The sequence below is a fragment of the Buteo buteo genome, chromosome 6 (genome assembly GCF_964188355.1).
Source record: "Buteo buteo chromosome 6, bButBut1.hap1.1, whole genome shotgun sequence".
Classification (NCBI taxonomy): domain Eukaryota; kingdom Metazoa; phylum Chordata; class Aves; order Accipitriformes; family Accipitridae; genus Buteo; species Buteo buteo.
In genome coordinates, this window is record NC_134176.1 from 23,986,196 (window position 1) to 24,013,322 (window position 27,127).

General features: G+C 39.2%; 1 protein-coding gene across 21 annotated transcripts in view; it reads right to left on the minus strand.

The window, feature by feature from the left end:
• Nucleotides 1–27,127, minus strand: part of NRXN3 (neurexin 3) — a 1,032,385-nt gene that overhangs the window by 112,733 nt on the left and 892,525 nt on the right. For 17 of the 21 annotated variants that reach the window (XR_012650705.1, XM_075030063.1, XM_075030061.1 and 14 more), the window contains 3 exons: nucleotides 7,232–7,321; nucleotides 2,229–2,288; nucleotides 605–912 (listed from right to left, as the gene is read on the minus strand). Coding sequence is in view for 20 of the 21 variants with exons in the window: in XM_075030063.1 (XP_074886164.1) it covers nucleotides 605–912; nucleotides 2,229–2,288; nucleotides 7,232–7,321 (458 nt within the window). In the remaining variant the exon portion in view is untranslated. The remainder of the gene's footprint in view (nucleotides 1–604; nucleotides 913–2,228; nucleotides 2,289–7,231; nucleotides 7,322–27,127) is intronic. The other 4 variants (XM_075030062.1, XM_075030058.1, XM_075030056.1 and 1 more) reach the window with 1 other exon arrangement.

Here is a 27,127-nt window from a genome sequence, read left to right on the forward strand (position 1 = left end):
CAATTCATTTTTTTTGTAGAAATTATTTTTACAAATGACATTGGAACCACTCTATGTTGGAACATCTACATTTTGCAAGAAACTGATCTTGATAGTATTCCTTTAAAATTTTCTACAGGAAGGCTATAAAAGGAAAATGATAAATGGCTCTACCTGGAAGTAATGCTCCATTGCTTTTCTCCCCATTATGAACTTCACTGTTGCAGCAGTACCTACTGTCATAATAATAAATAACCATACACCCACCCCCTATTAAGATTTGTAACTCCCTTAGGAATACATTTCCCTACATATGGAACTGCGGAAACAGAGTTAAAATCACGTTCTCATTCACATTGGGGCAATCCTACTTACATAAATAGGGTTGCACTAGGAGAGGAGGAAAATCTGTCCCCATTATCACATACATGTGCCATAATAATTCATCCAGCTGTTTGTTCAGCAACACATGAGGGCATTTTGTGGTGATTTACCCTATATAACATTATTAAATAGTTACATGGAACATGAGTCAGAGATCAGGGTTCCCATGAATTTACAAGTGAGCAGTGGAACAAAAGACTAATTAAGAATCCCAGAAAATGTAGAAGACTAACTGACTCACCTGGATGCTGGGTGGCGAACGATTTTTCCGGGTTGTAGTGGTGGCCATCGTAGTTGTGGTTTCCATGACTGTAGTAGACATTTCTGGTGGCACGGAGGTTGTGGGTGTTGTTCCCAAGATGGAAGGGACTTCCCCAACGAGTCGGACACTTCCATTGATTTTAATGTTGGGATTGTTCTCTGCTGCCATGTTCAGCACTTTCAAGCCATTGTAATAGAGACCGGAGAGCTGGCCTTGGAAGAGACGCCCTCTGTCCTTCCCTCCTATGGCTATTTGCGCCTGGGTGTTGAAGATCGTTAACTGTCGTCCTAGTGAAGGGGGGGTGAATAATATTATTGCCAGACATTTCCTTCACTTTGCATCTTACATTGAGTCCTGGCTAGAAATGACGGACAACAAAGAAGTAGATTCATTCTTGGTAGTGTTTATGATGACTGCAGAAATACAGTATGGAAAGGTACTGCCTAAAGTTCATTAATAAGGAAGATTAGCCTGAAAGCAAGAACAGCTAAAACTGAACCTCGTACTTCAGCATCCACTCACACATCAAAACTCTGGAGGAGCTTTGACTCAGAAATTTGAACCCATTCTTCCAGAGTTGGACTCATTTTAAACTACAAATAAGGCTTCAATATGTGGCTATTTATCTACTATTAATTCAGATTGCAGTACCTGTCAAGCTTTAGCTCATAAATAAACTTTCTATTTTGACTGGTCAAAGGATGGTATTAACTCATAAAGCCACTTTTTATAATGGAAAGTTTTAAGGGGTGGCTTGAGGACAGTGAAACATCAGAAAAAAATTGATGGTGATACAATGATTGTGTAGGAATCTAAAGACAGGATTAGTCATGATCTTCCATCTGTAAATTTTGTGTTGTGAAGGCTCACAAATCTAAAACCAAGAAACACCAAATGTAAACATTTGTGATGTCTCTGAAAGAGCAAAGCTTTTGAAATAGTGAGGATAACTTAGTGCTTCAGATGGTTAAGGCCCAGAATGCCTTACATGTGACTCCCCTCTTACAGATAGTGAAATTCAAATGTAGGCAGGTTAAGTGATTTACTCAAGATCACACCTTGAGTGTTACAAGTGGTCTAATATCATATGTAATGAAAAATATATTTATTAAAAATAAGTCTAGTAACAATTGCCAATTCACCTATTGCAGGACACTTAAATCACATTCAGCCTGGACTGCTCTATAAATACTGCTTATGTCGCAGGCTGCACTAGGTTGACTATATTAAGAAATTAATTGCTTCATGCAGTGCAAAGGCAGTGCCATCAATTTCACTGTTCCTCAGAAGATTAGGGGCATGCCACCTGGAATCTGTTGAATTAACAGACAACCAGACTGGGCAGAGCTCAGAAGGGTTATCAATGCAGCATCAAGTCAATCATCATTCAAATATCTACTGCGTGTTCCCAATTTAATGAAGTTTGCAACACATGTCCCCATCCCATTCCCGCTCCCCAGTTCTCACTCACCACTTCCTCTCTCTAGTCAACCCTGATGAGAGGTACAAAATGCCACCATGTAGCAAAGCAGAGCCTATAATGCGCTGCTCATTCCTTCACAGCTAGTGGTTAGTGTAGATGAAAATACGAGGGGGAGCTCACCAATTTTGGTGGTCGTCGTGACGGGTCTCGAAGTCAAGTGGTGATGCGGTGTTGCATCATCTTATGGTGACAGGATGAACCATGGGGAAGAGAATGGGGACAAGAGAAGAAATGTATCTGAAAGGAGTTCCTGTCCCCAAAGAGGGCCCTAGCTAACTAAGCAAAAGTTTACGGAGAGGTGTAACATATGGACATGTGGAGGTGGGCTGCACGTCCCTTGTGCTCCTCACCCACAGATTTGTAAATGAAACACTAGGACTTGATCAGGGTGGAGTAACTGCATTGATGAAGAAATGAGAAATAAAAATGGAGGGTATCCTTCCCCTGGAAAGTGTTGAAACACCTGATGCGATATTCAGCATCTCAGGAGGTTTTAAACTTACCAGAGGCTACGTATGTCCATTAACACATCAACAAACATGCACTGAAGCCACACATCCTCAGCGTGTAAAAACAGAGCCTTTCCTCTTGACTATGAGGAAAATAGTATCCAATAACAGCATCTGTCAAAATATTCAGCCCTCTCAGCCCAGCTCTTGTCTGAGCTAGAGGAAATGGCACTATACACTGTAGAAGGCCAAACTCTTGTCATATACCATGTCCTCAGAGTTTGCTTTTCTTTGTCCTGTTGTGCTTTGGATATTTTAATGGATATGCTCTCAGTTCTTTATTACACCATTTTCCCTTCTTCTCACACATTCCCTCCCTCTAGCACTATATTTCTTTCCATACTGTCCCTGCCCCTACATACCCAGACATTTCACTTGCTACTGTTCCCTCCTTCCCACCTCACTCATGATAGAGTGCCAAAAGGTAGAGGTGAGATGAGTAAAGAACAGGGAGTTATTTCACTAATCTTGAGATGTTATCCCTGAAAATGGAGGGAAGGTACTGACCATTCAAAGTTTTTCCATTTCCATTCCTTTCTCCTCTTGAATCAATACTGTATCTTTTTTCATCTTTTACCAAAGGGAAAAGGGGTGGGCAATGATGAGGAAGGAGAATTTTTGCTGTTCCAGCTAGGAGAGCTGTCCAAGCCAGGTTAGAAAAGGGGTCCCTCACTTTTACTGAAGGATTACAACTCTCCCCAGCATGTCATCTATTCTAACCCAAGCTCACAGCACAGCTTTAGACATGTCTGTCATAACTCTTGCTTTACTTTCAAGAATGAGGAGATAATATATTAAGGCTGAAAAAAAGATCATGTCTCCATTTCTGGGCCTTCATCTGCATCTTCTAACACTGAAAGAAAGTGTACACCAAGGAGGTGGCACCACTCCGGTAAAAAAGGAACTTTGATTGCATGTTTTGGGGTCTTCCTTGTTTGTTAAGTGGTCTTCCAATCCAGGATTCATGTGCTGCACTATATGGTTAATGCTGGAGACAGCACTGGTACTAGAACTGTGTTTGCTAAAAGAACAATCACTTGTTGGAGTGACCTACAACCTGTCATTCCTCATTCTTCACTTTACAATAGTGTACATGTGCATGAATAAAGACAACAGGGAAATGCATATGGAATGAGAGAAAACTGTTGAGAGAATATACACTTCATTCTAACACCATAGATCTCTTCTAATCATTCTTTTGATGACATAGTTCTGAAGCCCTTACTTCCCCTAAGTAAAATTTATTTGGCCACTGAATTTTACTGAGGAACTGTTTACATTAGTCAATTCTACTAGGTGTGTAAGGGTTGCAGACTTACAGTCCTTCTTATCCACAGAGAACTCTTCCTACTGCTATTTTAGTGTCATACTGGAGAAAAATGATGAGCGCATTTTAAGTTTCTCAGGTGTTTTGTAAATGTTCTGAATAGTTCAAGCTCTCATTTCTTTGTTTGCTCTCTCATTGACTTCTTCATTTGGAAAACTGAACACCAATTAAAAATATCACAGAGAAATCTTAGTGAAGTGTAACTTTTCTGTAACACTAGGAGAGATTTTGGGCCTGATTTTGCAAATCCTAATTCACACTAATAATTCTTGCTTCAAAAGTACAGTCACTCACATCAACAAGACTTCACATGTAAGTAAGAGAGATTTCAAGAATTAAGGACTTCCAGGATCAGTCCATTTGATGAGATGCTTCTGGGTCTTTATTAGCTCATCCAATTGCAGAATAGGTAACATCTGTGCCTTAGCAGACACCATGTACTCTCCTAAGGAAATCTGCTGGGTTTATGACTACTTAATTTGAACAATTTAGGACTAATATTTCTTTTTTTACTCATGTACATAATCTCAGTGAAGTTAATAGTGTTTAATGTTTTCTTATTACTCATACAATATAAGATTGTAAACCTGGGCTCTTAGAAGTATTTTAAACCAATTTATAAAATTTAAAAAAAAAACCAACCCAGTTAATGATGCCGCTTCAGAAAGATGTTTTATTATATTTGTTTTCCAAGAATGAACTATTTCATTATTATGAATAATGTAACAGTGGTACCACAGGAAGACCAAATCTATGGGATTAAAAAATGTCAAGTGAAAAGTGTTTCATCTTACCTCACTCAAGCCAAGAACTCATACGGGCAAGACAGCTATTCTGTATGCTGTCTCTTTGATTAATCTATCTATTCCTCCATCCATCAGTTCATCTTGTTCCATTTTGATAGCAAGCTACCCTTTCACTCATCATCTTTATAAAGTCTTTTGACAGAAGGTTTTCATATTACATTAATTGTTGGATGGATGACCAGATGAATGAGCAGGTTGGTGAACAGCTAGGTAAATTATTCATTCTTATTATTTTTTAATTTGAGTGGTACCCAAGTTGCTGAAAATGTCTATCTATTTCAGAATGAAGGAACAAAGCTATATTGTCTCAGATGTTACACTGCACAATGTCATTCCCTAACACAAAGTGTGAAGACTGAATTTCCTTCCACTTTAGCAAAAACATGGCTCTACCCTTGTAGCCTAAAAACATCCAGTGCTTTGAGAGTGTCTGAATGCTCAAATATTGTCTCTTTTAGACCCTACTGCATGTGTGATTGTCTTTTAACAAAGCATCAATATCCACAAAAGGTAGACTTCAGTTCAAAACTTCAGGATGGCTTACAAATGAAAGTGCCTTGGCATGCTTATAAGCTCAAACTTGGAGAAGCAGTGACATAAAATAAAAGATTTGGTGGAAAACCAAAAAGGAATATAACCAAACCAAAACCACAAAAGAAAACAAAGGTGGGTTTCTCAAGCACATGAACTGCATCAAGGAATTAGACATGCATCTGTTTTAACAAAATTGAGGCAATCATTGTCTTTAGTGTTAAAGGGACTTTAGCAATTCAAACTTACCAAAATTATCCTCTTTTTAGTGTTAAGCTTTATTTATTTGTTTTAGTTTGATCTTGTAAATTAACAGGGCAGCCCACTGAGACTCAATAAGCATTTTCTGTATACTTTTATCTTAAAATTTATTTACAATTTAGCTGAATTAACTGCTCCATAAAACGCTGGTAGTCAAAAAATATTTCTGTTTTAGTTACACTAATATTTTTGTCTTACTTTCACAAATACTTTAGCTTTAGTCACAAACATTACACCATTGTAGACCAAACCTGAAAAGCGGGCAACGGTGTCAGCTCTCATTGAAGTCAATGGGAACTGAGCATGCACAACACTTTGCAGGATCAGACCCTTCACATAAAAATATTTTGAGTGTAGTTAGCCACATGCTTCATGACCTTAATTTAATTCATACTGGCTGAATCAGTTTAATTTAGCTGAGGACAGAAGTTTGAAATGGAACATAAATTATAGTTTTCCAATCCTTCAAAACATTGGTTTTCCCTCATGGAAAATTTGTTAACAACCATAGTCTAAGTCAGCACAGAAAATGCAAGATATGAGTCCAAAGGTCACCCCCTTTTATCAGCAGTACTTTCTTAAAAGGAAACAAGAGAAGATCATGTTCTGCTTTTTCTAGACTTCAAGGTAAGGATTTAGTTACAGTGGGTTTTTTTGTTTTTTTTTTTTTAAATACACAGTTAGTATAGAGGGAGAAGATCTTCCTGACTTAAGCTCTACTGTATTACCAAGAGCCCAGTCCAAACCCTGCTGAAATCAGTAAGAGTTATTCTGTTACTTTCAACAGAACCTTGGATTGGGCTCTACATCCAAGACTTTTTTTCCCCTCCAAATTCCTAATAAAAAAACATTTCTGTTTGGACACAAGTCCCATTTCAACAGGTCATGGAGTGTATAAAGCACTTTCGCTCAAGGCAACCAGATTTATGCATGTTAACAAGTCTTTTGCTAAACTGAGGCCAATTATGCCAGGAAAACCCACAAAATTGAGTAGCACTGCCTGAGATTAAGTTAGGGAAGATTCTGACCCATAACTTGGACAAATGTATCATTTGAGTGTTCAAACTGTACTCCAGACATGGCATAAAAGCGACAGAACAATCATCTTTCTCTGTCTCCCTTACTGTAGTTTAAATGAAAATGTTAAAAAATGTTTTCTTTACAACATTTTTTAAAATCGTTTAATTATCTTAATACAATTAGGAAATACATAGCCATAGTGGCTAATTAGACTAGTGAGAAAAAAGAAACTTACAGGAAGTGGTTTAACAAGTAGGTTTGAAAATTTTTTAAGAAAACTTTGATAATAAAGATATAAATGTAGTTTAAAAACAAATCAAAATAGGTAAATCATGCAGTGGTTAAATTGCCATAATACATGTTGTTGCTCTTCACTCTTCTTCGTTCTGTTTTTTTTAAGAAAATGTCTCCTGAATTTTTGCTTGTTTGTTTGTCATTACTATGATAGCAATCTTAGAATTTCGTCCCTTTAACTGCATTTTAATAGCAATGTATTATAGCATGATTTATCAACATACGGCAGGTGGAAGCTGACACAAATTATAATGAAAATTAAAACAGTCATTTATGCAGCAGGCGATTATCATTTAAGAAACATTTATTTGCAGGCTTTAAAAATGAGGGTTTAGAATCAAATGGGTTTAAAATGAAAGTTTTAATGACTGTTACCTTTTTCCTGCAGCCACTCCTCTACAGGCCGGTTATATTTGAAGGGGATTTTCTGTTTTACCATTTGGAACCGTTCACTATCAGTGTTGCCTTTAAAGTTTAAAAAACAGCTTAAAAACAATCTGAAAAGTCAATGAAATAGTTAAAACATCCTAGAATTTTTGGGTTTTTTTATGACCTTATTTAGCTATAAATAAATAAGTGTGTGTGTGTACATATGTATTTGAAAAGAGAGAGATTTATCTTTAGCAAAGTGGAGAATAGTTATACATCCAATTGCCTGAGGTTCTGGAAGGTCAAAGGAGTTAAATCCTATGAAAAAGATATCTCAGATTCTCCTCAGAGTATTTGTTTATCCAAATTGGTTAGAAGGCACGTGTAATTTGTCTGGGACATGAGACCTTGAGTGAACTCAGTGCCATGAGTTAAAACATTTTGATCAGACTCTACATCTGATTGCACAAGGACATGGCACAATACATCAGTCACACAAACACACAGCGAGTACTAGTACTTTGATAAACCTTCCTGCAGTAGTAAAAGACACATGTTAGGACTAGAAACCCAGTAAACAGAAAAAAAGGAAGGAAGAAATTATAAGGAATCTATGCTGAAAGGATGTAATGGGAGTAGTTTTAAAAAAACTAAGAGTGGGAAGATAGATAGAAAAAAAGGGAAGTAAAATTTAAAAAGAGGGTGAGCTGTTCATTAAGGATACGTGAAGGCTTGTGTCCAGTTACCAAAGACTTGGGCCTGTTGCCAGAAAACAGAAGCTTATAAACTAATTTAAATGAAAGCAGAAATAATTACCCAAGATGTAAATTTGGCAAGTGCACTTCCATTGTTCCGTGTTGATGGATAATAGAATTATCCAGTAAAGTGTGTTATGGAGGAAAGCTCTTATCACTCGTGCAGTACAGAAAGGAATAGGATTCACATAAAGTCTTTGTCCAAATTCCCTGGCTACTGAAAAATTGTGTAAGTCAGATGGGTTGGGCCAACTGCTAGTAGAAAGGAGCAGCTCAGTTTGACGGTGCTAGGAGTGACAGTAAACAAGTGCCTTCATTCTGCTTTTTCATTTTCTTCAGCTGTAGTCACTTTCTGACTCATTCTAGTTTTGCTTCCTGTATTATTTTTATAAAAAATCTTCAGTCAGATAGGCATAAAAAGAGTGCATCTTTTACAAACTTCATTATAATACTGTAGAAAACGAGAGTAAGCCCCCACCTTACTGAAGTAATGCTACCATAAAGAGAAGTTCAGTAGGTCAGTAGTGCTCCAATACATGTTTTGAATAAATGGCAGTCCAAGAGTCAGCAACTGCTCTGCACAATTTGCAGTATTGCTTTTAAAATCCCATGTATAAATAACCTAAGGTGGCTTCATATTTGTTTGACTTTCTGAAACAGATGCTTGAATCTTTTTTCAATGTAAAGACACACCGAGGAAAAAAATGTGTATGACTAACAGCTGGCAAGATGCTCCACCCAGTCAATAGCAGACACTTTCATACTGCAAGCAATATGACTGGTAAATCTCATGTGTTCAATAAACCTTACTGCGTAACTGTTGCTCAGAAATGCTGCCACTCTGTATGAGGTACCTGCTGACCATGGCTATCCTCTCCAGCATCATCTTGTTACTGCTGACTTTCTGGAACAGGTGAGAGGCACTATAGCAACACACTGCCTATAATCCCACATGGATTCACATGTAATAAAGCATCGACCTAATCTTAAGGGTTACTTGTGAAAATCATCATCTGTGTCTCTAAGTCCAGCTGTAAGGAAAACAGCGATTTGGGTTAATATTGCCAACTATAATGATGAACATTTAGGAGCCTTGCTGCTTATTTGGGGCAACAGGTAAAACAAAGCAAAAACATTTAAGAGCAGCTTTACTGGCCTGATTCCTTATCACCTTCCTGGAAAGTCATCTACTTTTTTCCTTCCATGTAACAGATCCATTGTGGGAAACTGTTATTTCCCATTGTAGAAAGATCTAATTAAGCACTAGCTGACACACACTGATGTACCAGTTTCTCTGTCCCACCACACATGCCTGCCATGTACAGGCAGGTTACTTGGATAAACTAGAAGGAAAAGATAAAATATTGGAAACACATTCTGCCAGTCATTTATTAAATAATATTAAACAATGTACCATGGTGGCTGGGAGTCACTCACAGACATTGTTATCTTTAAGTAGATTCCCAGCTCTCATAATTCAAATCAGCATCACCAAAAAGTACCAATAGTCAGTTCTGTATTTCTATAAATACAGATTCATAAACATAAAATTTGAATCATGTTCAGTGCAGGATCTAAGAAAAAAATTGATAAAAAGCAGCTGAGGTAATATAAACACCAAAAACAAACAAACAAACCACCTAAAGCTAAAGGACAGAAATATTAACAAAACAATTATTTTTGATCTTTTTATTAATAATAAACTTATGACTAATGTAGGCTGGGCTCATGCAGGTCATTTGTTTTCCCAGTTTATTAACCTAAAAGATAGGTCCCTTTCCTGCAAGTTCTCCCATTTGTTTAAGCTTAGGGGACGTTTACACTCACAGGACATGGAAGCAGACCTGCTGGTTTGGGAAGAATAGAAATAAAAGTAATTAAGTCAAGCTCACTACAATTTTTTTTTTTTTTGATCAGTTAGCAAAGCATTCTGCTTATCCATTAGTCCTTTTCTCAACACACTAATCCATGCTCTCCTTCATCAAACCAGCTAAATCTCATAAATGCTATCATTGAATTTATGCATCTCCTTCAGGATATTTTTGGTCTGTTGCAGTGTGCCTATTTTTCTCTGTGTAAGAAAGGAGGACTAGGACCTGAAAGACTCTTAGGAGGCGTTTCAGTGGGACTTAAAGACCTAAATTTCTCTGTGAACTCCTAAATTTCTCTGTCAACCCAGAATTGAACACTTACTGAGAGTGTACTACTACATCTATATTGCATGTGATATAGAAAGATATTATTTCAGTAGAAATGGAGGTTATTCCCCACTTTATAGAGTATGTTTTGAGTAAGAACTTCTGGTTAGATGAGTGCATTGAAATCTTAATATTGATGGTCGAGAACATTATCTATAGGGCCAAAGAAATTCTATAACACACTTTACTCAGAACAAAAAACTCCACTGGCTTCATTCGGTACGTACATAAGCAACCTTTAACTGGTGGCAATGAGATTTTTTTCAGAATAAAGAATGTTCCACAACAGTCCATAGGAACATGAGTCAGCCAGCGGCTGGCATGGAGCACTTCTTCCTCTGTGTGGAGGGCTGACCGTAAAAAGGAAAAAATGTTGTGGATTGAAATTTCTCATAAGTAGGGCATCTGACAAGAACAGGCCAGCAAGACTAAGGTAAAAAGTAAGTGGGACAATGAAAGAAGACATAACAGGGAAAAAAGGGTTTCTTAAAATACAGTCCTAGACCTTCAAGAAAGCCAGAAATGACAACTATTCCCCACTACATCTTTAAAGACTTTTTTAAAAAATCAGGTTTAATTTAGTTTTAATATTATTCTTATTAGGCAGATATAGTCAGCAAGATTAAAATACATATAAAAATCATACCTTTAAAAGCTACGAAAAATTGAAGGACACTAGAAAATTCAAATAGGTTTAAATTGCAACATTAGTACCTGATCTATTCTTTTTTGTTTTGTTTTTAAATTTTATTTCAGACATTAGTAAGAATGATTTTTAAAAACATGTGCATGAGAATGTGTTCACTGATATACCCAGTTATAACATTGAGTTAAAGAACAAGTTTTCCATTGTTAACCGCTTGGGATAGTCATTAAATATCAATAAAACCATACAATTATTGAATTAATATTGACTTTGAGTTGTGCTTTAAAAAAATAAACACAGCATTTTATATGAGAGTTCAAAAAGGAATTATCATGGTTTGCAACACGAAGTAACATAAGTTCAGCATGAAGTAAGCTCATTGGACCTCTGACAGCTGAGCCATGATGTGATTAAGGGGGATCCTTGTCCATCTTCATACACAGAAACTTTCAGTAACAATCCTTTTGTGACCTCAATGCAATGCCTTTCTAACACTGAATGATACACGTGTTCAAACAATCCCTTCACACAACTAATCTAGATCCTCCCTTTTTTCTCTTTGAGTCCAGCTCTGATTCAAGGCTGCACTTTAGAAAAGGATACACAGGATAAAGATAGCCATTTAAATTTATTTTAGAATATATGCTTAATCCCATAGTTCTTTTGCATTCATAATCAATGTGGGTCTCAAAGGTCTGCAGGATAGAATTTGTTATAGTAAAGTTGTGTTGATTAGTTTTGCTACTTGTGATTTACTAAATATTTTTCCTTCCATAGTTTCTCACTGCTTAAATGATAGTCAAGTACCAGTAGGAACTGCTCATTTGAAATAACTTTCCTTCTTTTTCCTTCATCTGCATAATAAGTTCCTGTATATCAGTATGACTTATGATCTGCTTCATGACTTAGCTTCTAAAGAACTGTACCTCAGAAATGCATTCCTCCACCTACTTTTTTCTCCTTTCTCATGCAAAATTCCAAAGCACAGCAAAATCCAGCTCTGTGAAGACTGGGATAAAACAAGTCTTTTATTTCATTTAGTACTCATATGTACAATTAACAAAAATTCTGCTGCATCTCCTAAGTAGCACATAGACCTCAGTTTTCCAGCAAACTGATAACCACCCAAGCTCTTATGACCTTAAGGATTTTAACGGTAACATTTTGAAATCTTCTGGATCCATGAATCTTGTTTAACCTGAATATTCAAAACATTTCAAATATCACAGACATTCCTGAGGACTAAATATTTTGCAGAGGAATCTGGCAGAAGAGCTCTATTTTTTGTTTTTCCCTCTTTCCCCCAAGAAACCCTGGCACCTCAGTCATAAAAATTGGAGCCTGCTGGTTAAATATAGTCGGTTGCCAGCCTTCTGTCTTTTTTCTGGAGCCCTCTGTATGCCTACTCTATGGACTATACAGATAAATAGATCAGATTCACTTCTAGCTTTAGCTCTTGATAATCTTCAATTTAGATCAAACTAAAATGGGAAAAAAATCAAAAGAATTTGCTTGTGCTAATCACTATTAGCAGTTCCTACAAGAAATGCTTTTGATACAGTACAGTCCAGAGCGAGACAGTTTAAATTTGCTCATGGGCAAAGCAGAATTTTTCTTCCAAAACCCTTCAATGTTGGATAATGTTTTGCTTTTCCATTTACGGTTCCTTTAAGAAAACAAACAATCTTCATTGCATTAAGCTTATTTCTAAACCAAAATGGATTCTTAAGCCAAAGGAAGTAAAAGAGCAATTGAAGCTCTGAAAAATGTTGCTTCTTGGCCTAGATACCAATCATGATGATTTACTGCCGCTTTGGTGTGAAAGAGAAAAGCTGAAAGGTTCCAGCAAATTGCACTGGGCAGAAAGAAAGTACTCGCTTCCAGGTGGAATATTAATCCAACCTGATGTGTTGTCAAGTCTGTGAAGATGCTAAAAAGAATACCATGAGAAAACACTCATCTGTCCTAAATTAATGCCAAAGGCTGTTTTATGAAGAGACACTACAAGCAGTAACATTTTCTTCATTGCTTATAAGTCTCTAAAAAGAATGAGACAGTTTATCTAATAAGCAGTTATTAAATGAAAGGTGATATGATGATACTAATGATTTAAGAAAACATTTTGATATCCGTGATCAAGGTTTAAACTGATTCCACCTCTCTTTGTATTGTAAATGGAATTTCAGTAGGAGAAGGGCTAGTAAGTAGTTAGTGTTCGATAGCTTGGTTCACCCAGCAGCCTTTAATGCCAGGTCCTTTTGAGTTTTTATGGATGCCCATAATCTCGCTAAGATTTACATACACTTGATTGACATCAGTAACAGAGTGGGGCATGGTAGCCTGCTACAGCCTGCAAAGTTTACCTTTAAGGGCTAAATCCTCTACTAACATAAACTGACTCAGTTCAATTCAGCCCCAAAACTTTTCCAGAGCTGATATTGTGTGCCCTGGAAAAGGAAACTCACATGCACCATGCAAAAGCTACCATTTTTCCCTAACATCTAATAAAGGGCACAAAAATTTCAGAAGTGTGTGACTGGTACACACTGAACCTCTTTAACCACTTCTGTTTTCAGGCAGCTGCACTTAAAAACTTACAGTACACTGAACTGTCCCATTTTCACATTTCCTTAAGTACATATTTTGTTCTAAATAATACAAAGTACAACCATCATTTGTTCACATTTTGTATTCAGCTAGGAACCTGAGATAAGCCTATTAGTCCTATATTTAGGACTAGAACCTTCTTCTTCTGTAAATCAGGAAGGAATAACAACATTACAAACAGTTTTAGCATCAGGCCTGTTTATGTATAGCTGTTTATTTTGTCTCATTACCGTAAGACCATATTGTGGTTTATGTTACATAACATAGGGAATGTTTGCATTAAAATCAAAACATGTAAAAAATCTCTACTCACAGCAGTTTTTATAAAATGCTTGAAAAAAGTCCAAACCTGAAACCATAGATGTTGCAGATTGTATTGGGTCTGGCTGAGATGGAGTTAATACTCCCCACAGCAGCCCTCATAGCACTGTGCCCTGCATCAGTAGCTAGAAAGGTGTTGATAGCACACCAGTGTTTTGGCTACTGCTGAGCACTGCTGGCACAGCATCAAGGCTGTCTCCCCAACATTTTTGCCCTCCCCTCAATGGCAGGCTGGGGCAGGGCAAGATCTTGGGAGGGGACACAATCAGGACAGCTGACCTAAACTAACCAAAGAGATATTCCATACCATATGACGTCAGCTCAGATATAAAAGCTAAGTAAAGGGAGACGGGGGGGGGGGGCATTTTGTCTTCCGGAGCAACCACTACGCGTACTGAAGCCCTGCTTCCCGAGAAGTGGCTAGACATCGCCTGCTGATGGGAAGTAGAGAATAACATCATTTGTTTTTTTTCTTTGCTTTCACACACGCGACCTTTGCTATCACTGTATTAAACTATCCTTATCTTGACCCACGAGCCTTCTGTTATATTTTCTTCCCCCCAGCTGAGGAGGGGGAGTGATAGAGCGGCTTTGGTGGGCTCCTGGCATCCAACCAGGGTCAACCCACCACACTTATACAGAAATGAAAGAGGAAGGCCATGGAACTGAACAAAATAATTATAAGGCAGATGATCTAGCATCTTTCTAACTACCACAAACTGCCCCTCTACAAATTCTTGCAAAGCTTCAGTTTTGCCTTGTGTAACAAGGGGTGCTATGGAAGATTAATTCAAGTTTGGGATTTTATTTCATTTGAGAGGATTGAAGAATAGCCAAGTCTTGACATTCTTTATCTTTGCTTCAGCTCTTGGATATTATGTTTTTCCCCCTGTCTTCACTGTTCAATTAAGTTGCATCTTTTGCTATTGAATTCTCATTTTATTTCTTGTCCTCATTTTCCACGTAATCCTGCATGCCCTTGACTTTATCTTCAATTCCCTCTGTTCACATTGTTTGCTGGGAGCCACACCTTTCCTTTCGTTCATCGCACCGTGGACAGGAGTCAAAAGCTGACCTTCACACTGCAACTCTCCTCAGCTCACTGCCCTCATGACAAAAGACAACAAGGTCTCGGTAACATAAGTACTAAAAATAGGAGAGAGAATTATCAAGCAAGACTACAACAGCAAAAGTTACTCAGGCAACTGGCGCTGTTTCTAAGTTTCTGCTGTCTCAACCAAAAGCCTTACGTTGCTGCCACTCTCTATTTTATCTTATCTTTTTTAGCCTAGAAAACCATAGGATCCTAATTCAAAGCAAAGCAGCATTCAGGCCAAAATAATTGGGAAATCCAGAGGCAAACTAGGAGATTAAGAGTTTAAATGTCTATCCAGAAGGTGCAGCTAACATGGACCACTGTGACATTAATAAGACTAGGGAAAACTTTGAGGAGTCATCTAATTCAGCCCTTTGCCCCAGGACAAGATCAGCAACATTTCAACCTCCCTTAGATTCATCTTTCAATCCTGTCTTGGATGACTGAGAAAATGACTGCCTTACCCCAATAATCTAACACAGAAGCGTAACAGGAGCAAAACAAAAAGAAAACTCAGACTAGCAAAGGTGGAAGAAGGTTAATCAAACTTTTTCAAGTGTGCAGAAGAAAAAAAAATTTAGTCTTGTGAAAAATGTGATTCAGTTCTTATTTTATATGAGCAGATTATACTGAATCATTTCAGCCCTATAGAAGCTGAGGCAATGGGCATGAGATAAAAGCAGTCTGCTTTAGTTCTCTTTTGATTTATGTTGGAAAAGTGAACTAGTGTACAGTATAGAGAAAGCAGTTACCAGTTCAACCTTTTTACAGATAGGAAACAATTTGGGTGTCTATGTTACCAGATCTTTGAGATGTTTTTCAAGTAATGTGTAAATTCTTGGGTTTTTTTCACTGACCAGGTCCAAATTAAGCCCCATATCAGGCAGCCAAGGCTAAAGTGACTATTAAAGAACAACTGAAACTACATATTGATCTTTCCATTTTAAACAAGAACAAATTTCATTTTGCAGGAAGAGATATGAAATAGATGTCAGAATAAGACCCGCTGCTACTGTCTCCACATCCCACTTCTTTGCTTCCTTTGGGAAAGGTCAGGATCTGATTTATATAGCCCAGTGGGAACGAGCAGCAATAAGCAAATGCCAAACCCACTTTATTTGTATTGACACTTTAAATTCTATTAAAGTCGCATTTATCTAGGGGTTGCTTATCTGTTTTGTGGATTATGCAAAGTCAGGGCAGAGAAACACCGGATCTAGCATACATGTATTGGGTTAGGCATCAGAGCTACACGAGTGCAACTATTTTGCTTCCAGGACCAACGTGAGACTGAAAACAGAACAACTGCCTTTGCATGGTGCAGGATCTGCAGTAAGACAACTTGTGGTCTTACACCTGCTTCATAAAGAGTCAGTGGCTCACTATCATACCCCTGCAAACAAGAACACTCAGGTAGACAGCTAGCTTAGGTCTGACACAGCCAGCATGGAGGTAGGGCTAGAAAGAGCACTGATTCCTGCAGAACCACTTGGGGCTCAGCGCACTGAGCTGCCCGTTCAGGAAAGGCTCCTCTTTATGTTTATCAGGCATTACACCAAATCCAAGACTCCTTGTCGGAAGGTGCCGGCAGGCACTCCAGTATCTGTGTGGGAATTGGCTTAGTTCCAGCAGGACATGCAGTCTCTGCCTTGATGCTGGCAGTGATGGAGCCAAGTTGGCTCCACCAGAAACCTTCAGATGTTTCTGGATCTCATTTACCTGTGTGTATATTATCAGGGTGATAATATAGGGAGCTGAATATACAACAAATAGAGAAAGCAGGTACAGTCCTCTCCCGTGAATACAGTGACTATAGGGAGGCTGCTCAGTCAGTAACATTAATAAGAGTAATGACTATAAAGCATTTAGTCAAATGTCACCAATGAGGACTGGAAAGCTAACCAGTTACAAATAACAGAAAGGCAAAAACCATAAGGAAAGGGGCAAGTTCTCTAGGGTGAGTGCCAGGAAATAACTAAAAGCAAGTAAGAAACTGATGAAAGAAGAAGTTTATTAAGAAGCACTTCCTATCAAGATTACACATTAGACAGTGCTACAGTCTCCTCAGGGAAATTCCTGAATTATTTAAAATTTTACTTGATAAAGTGGTGGGGGATATCAGTTGATTACAGAATGGAATAAATGAGACCAAACAGACCTTTCCCATCTCTAATTGCTACAAATTGGTGATCTTTGCCTCCTCTTGAAATCAATTCTTCTGTTTGCACCAGCTTAGAAAAAGGAAAAGAGAATTCCAGGACCCTGTAGTGACCCAGCAAGCCCTCTCAAAGACAGGTGCCATTCACAAAGCCAAGCCATGAACTAGAGGCACAGGAAACATCCATACAGTGAAAAAAATCAGTACTGAGTAACACTGTGTCAGAAGTAAGGTAGACTAGTGGGAAAAGGCACTTGCAGTTTCTGTAGACATATTTTTCCTACTCCAATCTTCTAAACCCATTTCTTTCTTGGAAGTGACTGAGTTTTGGAAATTGCTATGGAAATGCTAAGTAGTGAAGGGGTAAAATACCACTCAGTCTGCACACGACAGACTAGCATGCAGCATGAATCTCACTAACTCTGAATTTGTGGGGCTTAAGAAAAAAATACAAAATATTTTGCAAGTCCAACACTGGAGTTTTCAGTCTCCAGGGTGCTCCAGGTACTCAGTAAATAGCAAAGATGTAAGTTCACTGACCTAGAAAGGTTTTCATACTCAGTGAATTGTAGAATATTTTCTATTTAAGTCCCGGAAGATAATGTAAATTGAGGCTTTATCCCCACTTTACTGACTGAAAAACTGAGCCACAGAGTAGTAAAAGCATTGCCCGAGACCACAGGGAATGGCATCTATAAAGCCAAGGCTGGGATTCAGGAACTTCTGGCTCCTAGTTCCATGACCTGCCCCTTTCATTTCTGACCATCCTTTTACACAATTGCTCTGCTTCAGTCCACAGCATTGGATTTCAATTACTTTGTGCTTTCCAGTGCCTTTTAGTGAGCAGGGAGAAGGCTGATGTGGATGCATGAGCCCCTTCTGTCACTGCATGTCAGCTGTGTCAACCTGGGATTACAGCTGGCACTGTTCTTTCTGCAGGCAATAAGATCAGAACAGCACAAAGTTCTTGTTCAAGCCTCTGATCCCTCAGGCCAGATGTTTGTTTACTCACTTACTGCATGTGTGTGTGTGTGTATGAGAGAGACAGGGACAGAGGGAGAGCCAGAGAGGGAGAGAAGAAAGAGAATATATTATAACAACTCCATTTGACCAGGAAAACTGAAACAGAATTAACCCAGGAGAGAAACGTAACTACATTAATGTCTGGGAGTTCACTGCACTGTGCTGTCTAGCAGGATTCTTACTTTCCAGCAATCTTATTTAGCCTGATTCTCCATCTGAGAAATATTTCTCCATCTCTCTCTGCACTACTTTATACAGCTACATTTTATGTATCATCAGATGACTGAGCCAATAGTAATTCAACTTACTCCAGCAAAGGAGAAATTTATCAGAAATTTTTGGTGATATTGCTTATGCTTGGTACCTGGACATTCATACAATCATGGACCAGTGAACGCAAACAGATGAGAACAGCTCTTAATATTTGAGCATTCAGGTAGTTAGGATAAGCATGCTTATGTAAGCAGCTGTATACTTTAGCCTGGAATTGTTAGCAAGACCAAGCTATCAGGAAACACCTACATCTCTTAGTGTGCAATTACTGTTCATGGAAAATGGTGTGGTGATGATTTTAGCAAGAAGCGTGCTGGATGTCAAAGAGATACAAGGAAGAAACACATGGCTTGGATCCCTGTCTGAATGCAATACACATGTTTTGCACCATAGTATCTCAGAGACAGGGACTTAAAGGCCTGTAGTGAGTAAAAGAATGTAATCCCAATATTTAGGGAAATACCTCGGCCCAGGGTTTTATATTAGATACAAGAAGGGTGAGAACAACTAGGTAGAAAGATGCATCAGTGCCCCATGGATACTGTATTTTGGCATACCTTAAGTCATCATTCTTACATAGAGCAAGCCTAGGATTGGGGAATCATAAAGCTCATCTCTTCACGAGTTACACTACATGCCATACTACCACTGTCAAAGGTTAACACAACTTTTCATAAGCATTCACTCTGTGTTACAAGAATTTCTCTTACAAAGAATCCTAGTCTGTAGGACGAAGCTAAGAGGAAAGAACTGAGATTTGAGGATCAAGATCATCAGTGGAAAGAGAATCAGGCCACTAAACTGCCTAGGTATTGTTTTGTCTTGGTTTAAATTTGGCTGAGCAATGTGCTCACAATACAGCAGAGTGACTTCTATCAAGTTGCAGCTGGAGAGGGAGTGGGAGTATTTCCACATGATCATGTCTCCCTGAATGAATTAATGAGGGAAAAAAGAAAGCATTTGCTTTTCAACAGAGTAATACAAACTTAATGACTGTAGGCGTGACACAAACACGTACAGCTTATGTGACCTCATATTTCAGGTCACAAACTAAGCATTATAGTAGGACAAATTTTTTTAGAAGGACATCTTTTGGGGCATATTTTTGTTGTTGCCATAGTGGGTTACTGTAATTCTGTGAAGCATCAGACACTTGGCTGCTGTCCAGCTCAAGAAGCTGATTAGATGAACAAAGAGGCTCTGGAAGGACAGAATAGAAACCATCCCAAATCCAGGACCATTGGACAGAAGTGTCATTTTGACCATTAAAGCAAATTTTCTTCTGATGTATTTGGTATTTGCCTGTAGATTTGACATACTGGACATCTAGTCTGATTCAGGAAGATGTAAGAATGATGCTACTCTAATTCAACTAACAGCATGCAGCAATATAATACATATCTCTGTTCTTTTGGACAGCACCAACAAAAAGTTTTCCTCAAATTGTCAGTACTTTCTGATAATATTTTCTTTATCCAGGTTATAAACAAGATAAAGTATTTTGGCTAAATTAAAACTAGTATTGCCTCTGTGGCATGTATTTGCATGTTAGAACAACCGTTCACGTGACTGTTACGTAGCAGTAATAGAGACTGCTACATAAGAATGCTTCTTATCCCTTCTCCCCTCTTTCCCACAGCTCAAGGACTATCTGTGGGATCCTAGGTGGGAATTAGATGGTCATGGCTACTTGCATGAAAATATTATTCTGTGTGTGTCCTTCCTTAGGTAAACTCCTTCTTGCAATCCTATTGCTGTTAAATAATACTGTACTGTTTGTCCTGCCTGGTTACCTTACACATCTTCATAAAAAACATGCATTTCCCTCTTTCTTAATGCCAAGCTGACAGAAACACTGGTGCTTGCCAGACTACCACTCACATGGGCTTGAGGTATTTGGTGACTGCAACTCAAGCAGACTATTGAATGCAGCATGTCATAAGAGCCTGGATCAGTCTGGGGAAATGAAACTTTGAGAGGAAGAATGAGTACTGGAAGCCGCAATATAGTCACTTTTTTCTTTTTTTCTCTGTCTTTCCTCTCCTCTGTCCTCAAAGACAGAATTGGAAGACAGGCAAGCCCTAAAGCACTTCCATGCAACTGTTGGGGAGAGGGGCAAAATGGAAATGAACCACAGCATCATACATCCCGTGGGAAAGCAAAACATGAAGTACATAGAAGTTAAACTGTGAGCACAGTGGCAACATTTACGTAACTTTTTTATCATGTCAGATCCTATCCCATCATCCAGTATGGATGCACATGCATTAACACGGGTGTTTTTGCACAGATTCCAAAGTATGTTTGTCTGCTGGTGACTTAATGTGTGTAGGTTTATATCTCAGTGGATATAGGGGACCAAAACTGAGTGTTCATATCATGTAGCCATATTTATCTGTTTTCCAACCTTATAAATATATTATAGATGTTATGGCCCTGCAGTGACAAGCTACAATCAACTCTTGATTTCATCAACTTGTCATGCTTTAATCATCCCTCTTGGCAGATCTTTCAACATATGTCACAGTACCTCCTTCAAAATGTGCTTCTCCAATGCTGTTTTATTAACCCTGTCTTTTTATATGTTTTAGCTCATTATAAAATGCAGTAAATCTGTCAAAGGCACTTTACATGCCATCTCCAATTCATGCTGATAGGAAGCATCTGAGAGCTCATTTAAGTCCCACAAAATGAGCACAATATGAAAAATCAAACCCCACAAACAAGTGTATGACAAGAACCCTGGGGATCACATTCAGCCCACAGGGCTAATCAAAATTCAGTGCTCTTGTTCCTAACTCATTACCCACTCACAAGGGCATTTGGATAGGAAAATATTAAGACCAGAGTGGGACCTGGCAGTACCACAAAGAAATCCCTTCAGCTTGCACATCAAGCAACGGGAGTTATTAATGACTCCAAGCAGTCAAGCACAAGATCCCTATGCCTCTTCATGGAGGCAAATGGATTCAGCCAAGCTTCTTACTGTTATCTTCGTTTCAGAAGCAAAGCTTCAGAAGTGAGAAGGAGATCATAACGGCCTCGAGTCTGAAAGAGGAAAGGGATTGCTAAAGGGGCACAAGAAGGCAGAAATCAGATTTGGGGTTGGGGGCGAGGGTGGAAAGAAGAGGGAATAAGGAGATGCCAAAATCACTCTGGAAGAGACAGAGAGAATTTGGGGGAGGAGGAGCCAGGCTCTGCAAAGCACAGAGAACTAGTTATTTCCTTTAATAAGGCTCAGCTACCAAACATTTGGAAATCACTGAAGTAGTACAACATGAGCCATGCAGGGGTATTGTGCAGGGATAAGTACAAACTTAGGAAGGAAGAACTTGTTGCAATGACTCAGACACCCCAGTTAGTTCTGCTTTTGAGTTTTCCTTGTTAATTTCCCAATCAGCATTAGACTCTGCATTACTGAGCTCATGAGAACTTATAATCACAATATTGCATACTATTTACAGTATCAGAGCACATGCCAGCTGAAGAAAGGATATGTAGACTTCTCTTAAATCCTCCAGTGATGCTAGCATTAGATCACCCAAACTTACCTTCTCCTTCTTGACTAATACATTCTAAATTAAATAAAGCGAAGTTGGGAGAGGTAATATCCCATTAAGCTAATTGATAACAGTTAAAAAATACAGACAAGCTTTCAGAAACACAAGACCTTAAAAAAATTACGGAGGGAGGAAATTAAAATGTCACTGATGAAAAAAATCAAGAAGAACTTATATATCCAGAAATGAGGCTTCTTTTTTCAACTGTATTGGACTGATTCATAAAGACTATCTGTCTTCAGTAATCCTGCCTTGGTTGTAACTGAAGACTACTACAGGTGTAACACACTATTCCTCTGTAATTAAGGCACTCATTTCCTAGAAGATCAGGGTTAACCCTGTTTCACAAACAGGAGGGTTAAGTTACCCTTATTCAGATGGTCAGCACGTAGCAAAACAAAGAGCACGGAAAAGCTGGCTCAGTCCCCCACTCTGCTCTTGGGAAATCTACTGTCTCCCCATATTCAGCGTAAAGACAGTGAGATGAACCCCAGCCAGTATGTGCAAAGAATCTGGATGCAACCTTGTGAGACCTCCTGTTTCAAGGACAAGATGGGGACTAATATATAAAAATCTGCAGCCATGGCTGGGAGCTGTTTTCTACAGCTCCCCTCTATGTTTTACATCAAACAAATCCCTGCTAAATTTTGTCTTTAACAAATACAACAATCGCTGTATTATCTGAGGAAATTCCTCATCATAACAAGCTCTTGTGTGTTTTGTGTAATTCCTTTACAAATAACCTTGAGCCTTGTGTATGTCCTCTTAATATCTCAGGAGAGGATCTCACTTTCTCCTCCTCTCTTCCTCTCCTGCCTGCATTCCCCCCCCCCCAATTATCTCTTGCTGTCTTCTGGGTGGTTATGTTTAATCTCAGGATTAGGTAGAAGCCTGCAGTTTGCCTTGAACAGCTTATCAGCTTCCAAGAGACATTTACTGGGAGAGAAAGACTCCAGTTTTGATAGCAGTAATTGTATTTAGCTTGTAAGATACAAGGCTATTTATCTCACGGCTGGGAAATCACAGAGGGAGAGAAGGAAAATGTTGCTGATAAAAACTAAATAAACCCAGAAAGAATGAAGAAAAGAAAAGAAACAGCACCCTCCTCAAATTCCCTCCAGTAGAGGGATGAGGTGGGAAATGGACTTCATTGAACAAAAAGATCATGACACTTGTGGAAGGAGATTGAAAATATCAAGGGAAAGTTGATAAATGGCTTGAATAGGACAAGAAATAACCTGTTTCAAAACAGACTATGAACTCCAGTTCAGTAGTCACAATTGTGTAAAACTCAGGGAATTTGATTTGTAGAGATGGGTATAACCATTTTTAGAGATACTGAGTACCAACACTCCATTTTAAAGACAGCTGGAGCTGTGGACACCCACATATCTGAAAATGAAATCTGTTTTTTGTTTTTCACAGAAACTTACAATAGCACCCATCATAGGTTGTGGGGTGTCATACAACACTTAATATTTAAACCAACTTCAGTTTCCTTGCTTATTAAGTGCCCTTTCCGTTCTACATTTGCAGTATTCAGTCTGCTCTCCCCAAAACAGCTCTGTGCTCCATTTCTCCCACCCCAGAAGTCCTGTAAAATCCCTGATGCTGACTTAACTCAAGTTCTGTTTGGCCTACTGTACTACTGCATTTTTAAAATGCCTACAATACTTCTGGGTGGGTATTAAAGAAAAAAAAAAAGAGGATCTAGATATTTTGAATCGTATTAGGCTGCAACTGATATTCTAATTTGGTACAACCCAAAGAGCACGCAAGCATGGCAGAGTTAGCATCATCCCACTGAGAAATACTCAGCACTTTGTTAAAGTATTCAATGGTCTTCAACAGCAATACACCCCCCCACACACATTTCAATTTGTAGCCTTTTAGTCACAGAAGACTTTTAGTAAAAGTAGGATAAGACAGAACCATGCATATCATTCAAGCATATCAAAAGGGGCAGACCAACATAAATATTTCACCTGTTTCCACCACCATAATTTCTTCTCTACAGGTAAAACAGATGAGATGAGACATACAGTATCTATTAAAACTGTAATATATAGATGTTGTATAAAATTTCAGCTGTCCCGAAACAAACTTCTTGGAAGTTTTCTCAAAGATGGGAGGTCATAAGGTAAAAAAAAAACTTCAGAAAAACTGAGAGTCACAAGATTTTTTTCTAGACCTTGTATCTCATCACCTTTCACTTAAATGTAAAACTATAACCTTTACCAAACATTCTCTATTACTCTGGGAGTGAGTCAGGATAGGATAGGGTAGGATAGGATAGGATAGGATAGGATAGGATAGGATAGGATAGGATAGGATAGGATAGGATGGAATGGAAAGCAATGGAATAATTTTCAGTTGGAAGGGACCTACAAGGATCATCTAGTCCAACTGCCTGACCACTTCAGGGCTGTCCAAAAGTTAAAGCACGTTATTAAGGGCATTGTCCAAACACCTCTTAAACGCTGACAGGCATGAGGCCTGCCAACCACCTCTCTAGGAAGCCTGCTCCAGTGTTTGACCACTCCCTCTGTAAAGAAATGCTTCCTCATGTCGAGTCTGAACCTCCCCTGGTGCAGGTCTGAACCATTCCCACATGTCCTACCACTGGATCCCAGGGAGAAGAGATCGGCACCTCCCTCTCCACTTCCCCTCCTCAGGAAGCTGTAGAGAGCAACGAGGTCGCCTCTCAGCCTACTTTTCTCCAAACTGGACAACCCCAAAGTCCTTAGCCACTCCCCATAGGACCTGCCTTCCAGCCCTTTCACCAGCTTTGTTGCTCTCCTCGGGACACATTCAAGGACCTTCACATCGTTCTCAAACTGTGGGGCCCAGAACTGCACACAGTATTCAAGGTGCAGCCGCACCAACCCTGTATACAGCCAGATAATCACCTCTTTTGACCGGCTGGTTATACTGTGTTTGGTGCACCTCAGAACGCGGTTTGCCCTCTTGGGGTGCAAAGGCCACACTGCGGACTCACACTGAGCCTGCTGTCGACCAGCACCCCCAGATCCCTTTCCGCAGGGCTCATCTCCAGCCGCTCCTCTCCCAGTTTATCCTTGTGCCCAGCATTACTCCATCCTAGGTGTAGGATCCGGCATCTGGACTTGTTAAATTTCACCCCGTTAATCATAGCCCAATGCTTCAATCTATCTAGATCCCTCTGCAAGGCCTCTCATCTCTCAAGAGAGTCAACAGCACCTCCCAGTTTGGTACTGTCAGCAAACTTGCTAATGGTGCATTCAACTCCTGCATCCGCATCACTGATAAGTACATTGAACAGAACTAGCCCTAGAATTGAACCCTGAGGAACACCGCTGGTGACTGGTCACCAGCCAGATGTAGCCCCATTCACCACAACCCTTTGAGCCCTGCCATTCAGCCTTCTCTTTACCTAGCTCCCTGTGTGCCAGCTCATCCCACAGTTGGACAACTTGTCCAGAAGGATGCTGTGAGGGATAGCATCAAAAGCCTTACTAAAATGCAGAAAAACTACATCCACCACCTTTCCTTCATCCCCTAGGTGGGTGACCTTATAATAGAAGGATATCAGATTAGTTAAACAGGACTTTCCCTTTGTGAACCCATGTTAACTGTGCCTGATGATTGCATTATTTTTCAAATGCCTTTCAATAGCACCCAGTCTGATCTTTATAATTTTACCAGGAACTGAGGTTAGACTAACAAGTCTGTAGTTCTCTGGGTCTTCCCTCACACCCTTTTTGTAAATTGGAACAGCACTGGCTAGCTTCCAGCTAGCAGGGACCTCCCCAGACTCTCAAGACCTTTGGTAGATGATCGAGAGGGGTCCTGCCATAACATCTGCTAGCTCCTTCAGTACTCCTTCAGTTTGCTGGAAAACTTTTTGAAAGAAGCAAGTAGGAACTCAGTCAGGTTTCCTCCCTGTCTCACATAATGTGCCTGGTACTGACTAAGCAATTACAGATCTTTCCACCAAGTAAATGAAAAATATATTGTAGCAAGAGAGACTTCATGCCTTTCACATTTTACATAGATAGGACAATCCAGACCACTATCACTTTAACTTGTGCTTCTGGAAAGCGTTTTATTTCAGGCAATGGTAGGTGAGAAAGAATGACTTCTCACATAGACTACTAAAGATGTAGTTCAGTGAAGACTTTAAACTGGCGTAAGCCAGCCTTGCTGATAAAGGAAGTCATCCTATCTTTCCCTGTCTCCTGACTGATCATCTCCACTCCCATGTGGCCACTTTTCTTGGGCCAGTTACATGGTGAATGGCATTGGTAAAGTGATCCCCCTGAGCAGAAGATGACAAAGAGTAGAAAACAGAAATTTGACTATTTAAGCAACATAAGCATGGGAAGGAGCAATGCAAGAATGAGCTCCCCTGTCCAGCTCCAGCTGTACACTAAGGTAAGCTCCATCTACATCAGCATTTTGGTTTGAATCAGGAGCATGCCTCCAAGGTGTACCTCCCAACACTGTCCACTTGCTACACTTTGGTTCACATACTGAAATGCTCTCAGGGAGTACAAACTAGAGTCCTTTCAAATGAAGTTAAACCAGAATATATATGCCCCAACTGTCCAGGGTCATTTGGTCCTTGGGACTGGAACTACTCTGAAGGAAAATCCTAGCACAGACATCAGAGGCTCAGAACCAACTTTTTGTTTTATAGGTAGGCACTTACCAGGCCACAGTACTTCGCCAGAGCAGTCAAAGAGTCCCTGGAGTTCTGCTGTCAAGAGCTAACTGTCCAGCTTTTCCTAAAATCCAACTTCCTCTCAAACATGTACTTGAGAGAGAGAATGAAGTAGGGGCACACAGGATGAAATATTTTTTCTTTTTTTTCAGCACCAATAGAACTGCACATTAATGTCATTTGAAAGGGCAGAGACTCCTAAAAGAAGGCTGAGAGATCATGCAACAGAATGATAAAAGGGAAAAATATAAAATCTGTATTGGGTGGATGAACTAATGAATCCCGATAAGGATCCAGTTGTTTAGTGTTGTCCTATTTCTTATTTTTAAAATGCACTAATAAAATCCAGGCTACAGTTCTCTTGCTAAACCATGTACTTCTTTAAATGACAATGTCTTCCTGCCTTTTGCCTCTGTTCCATTAATCTTCTCCTTTAAAACATTACTCCAATTAGACTTTATTTTGGTGTCACTGATACTCTTGCTTTACAGCTTCTCTTCACCTAGTTTTGCTTCTTTTTCTGCTGCAGAAAATGTAGTCAGTTCATGGATGAACGAACAGGA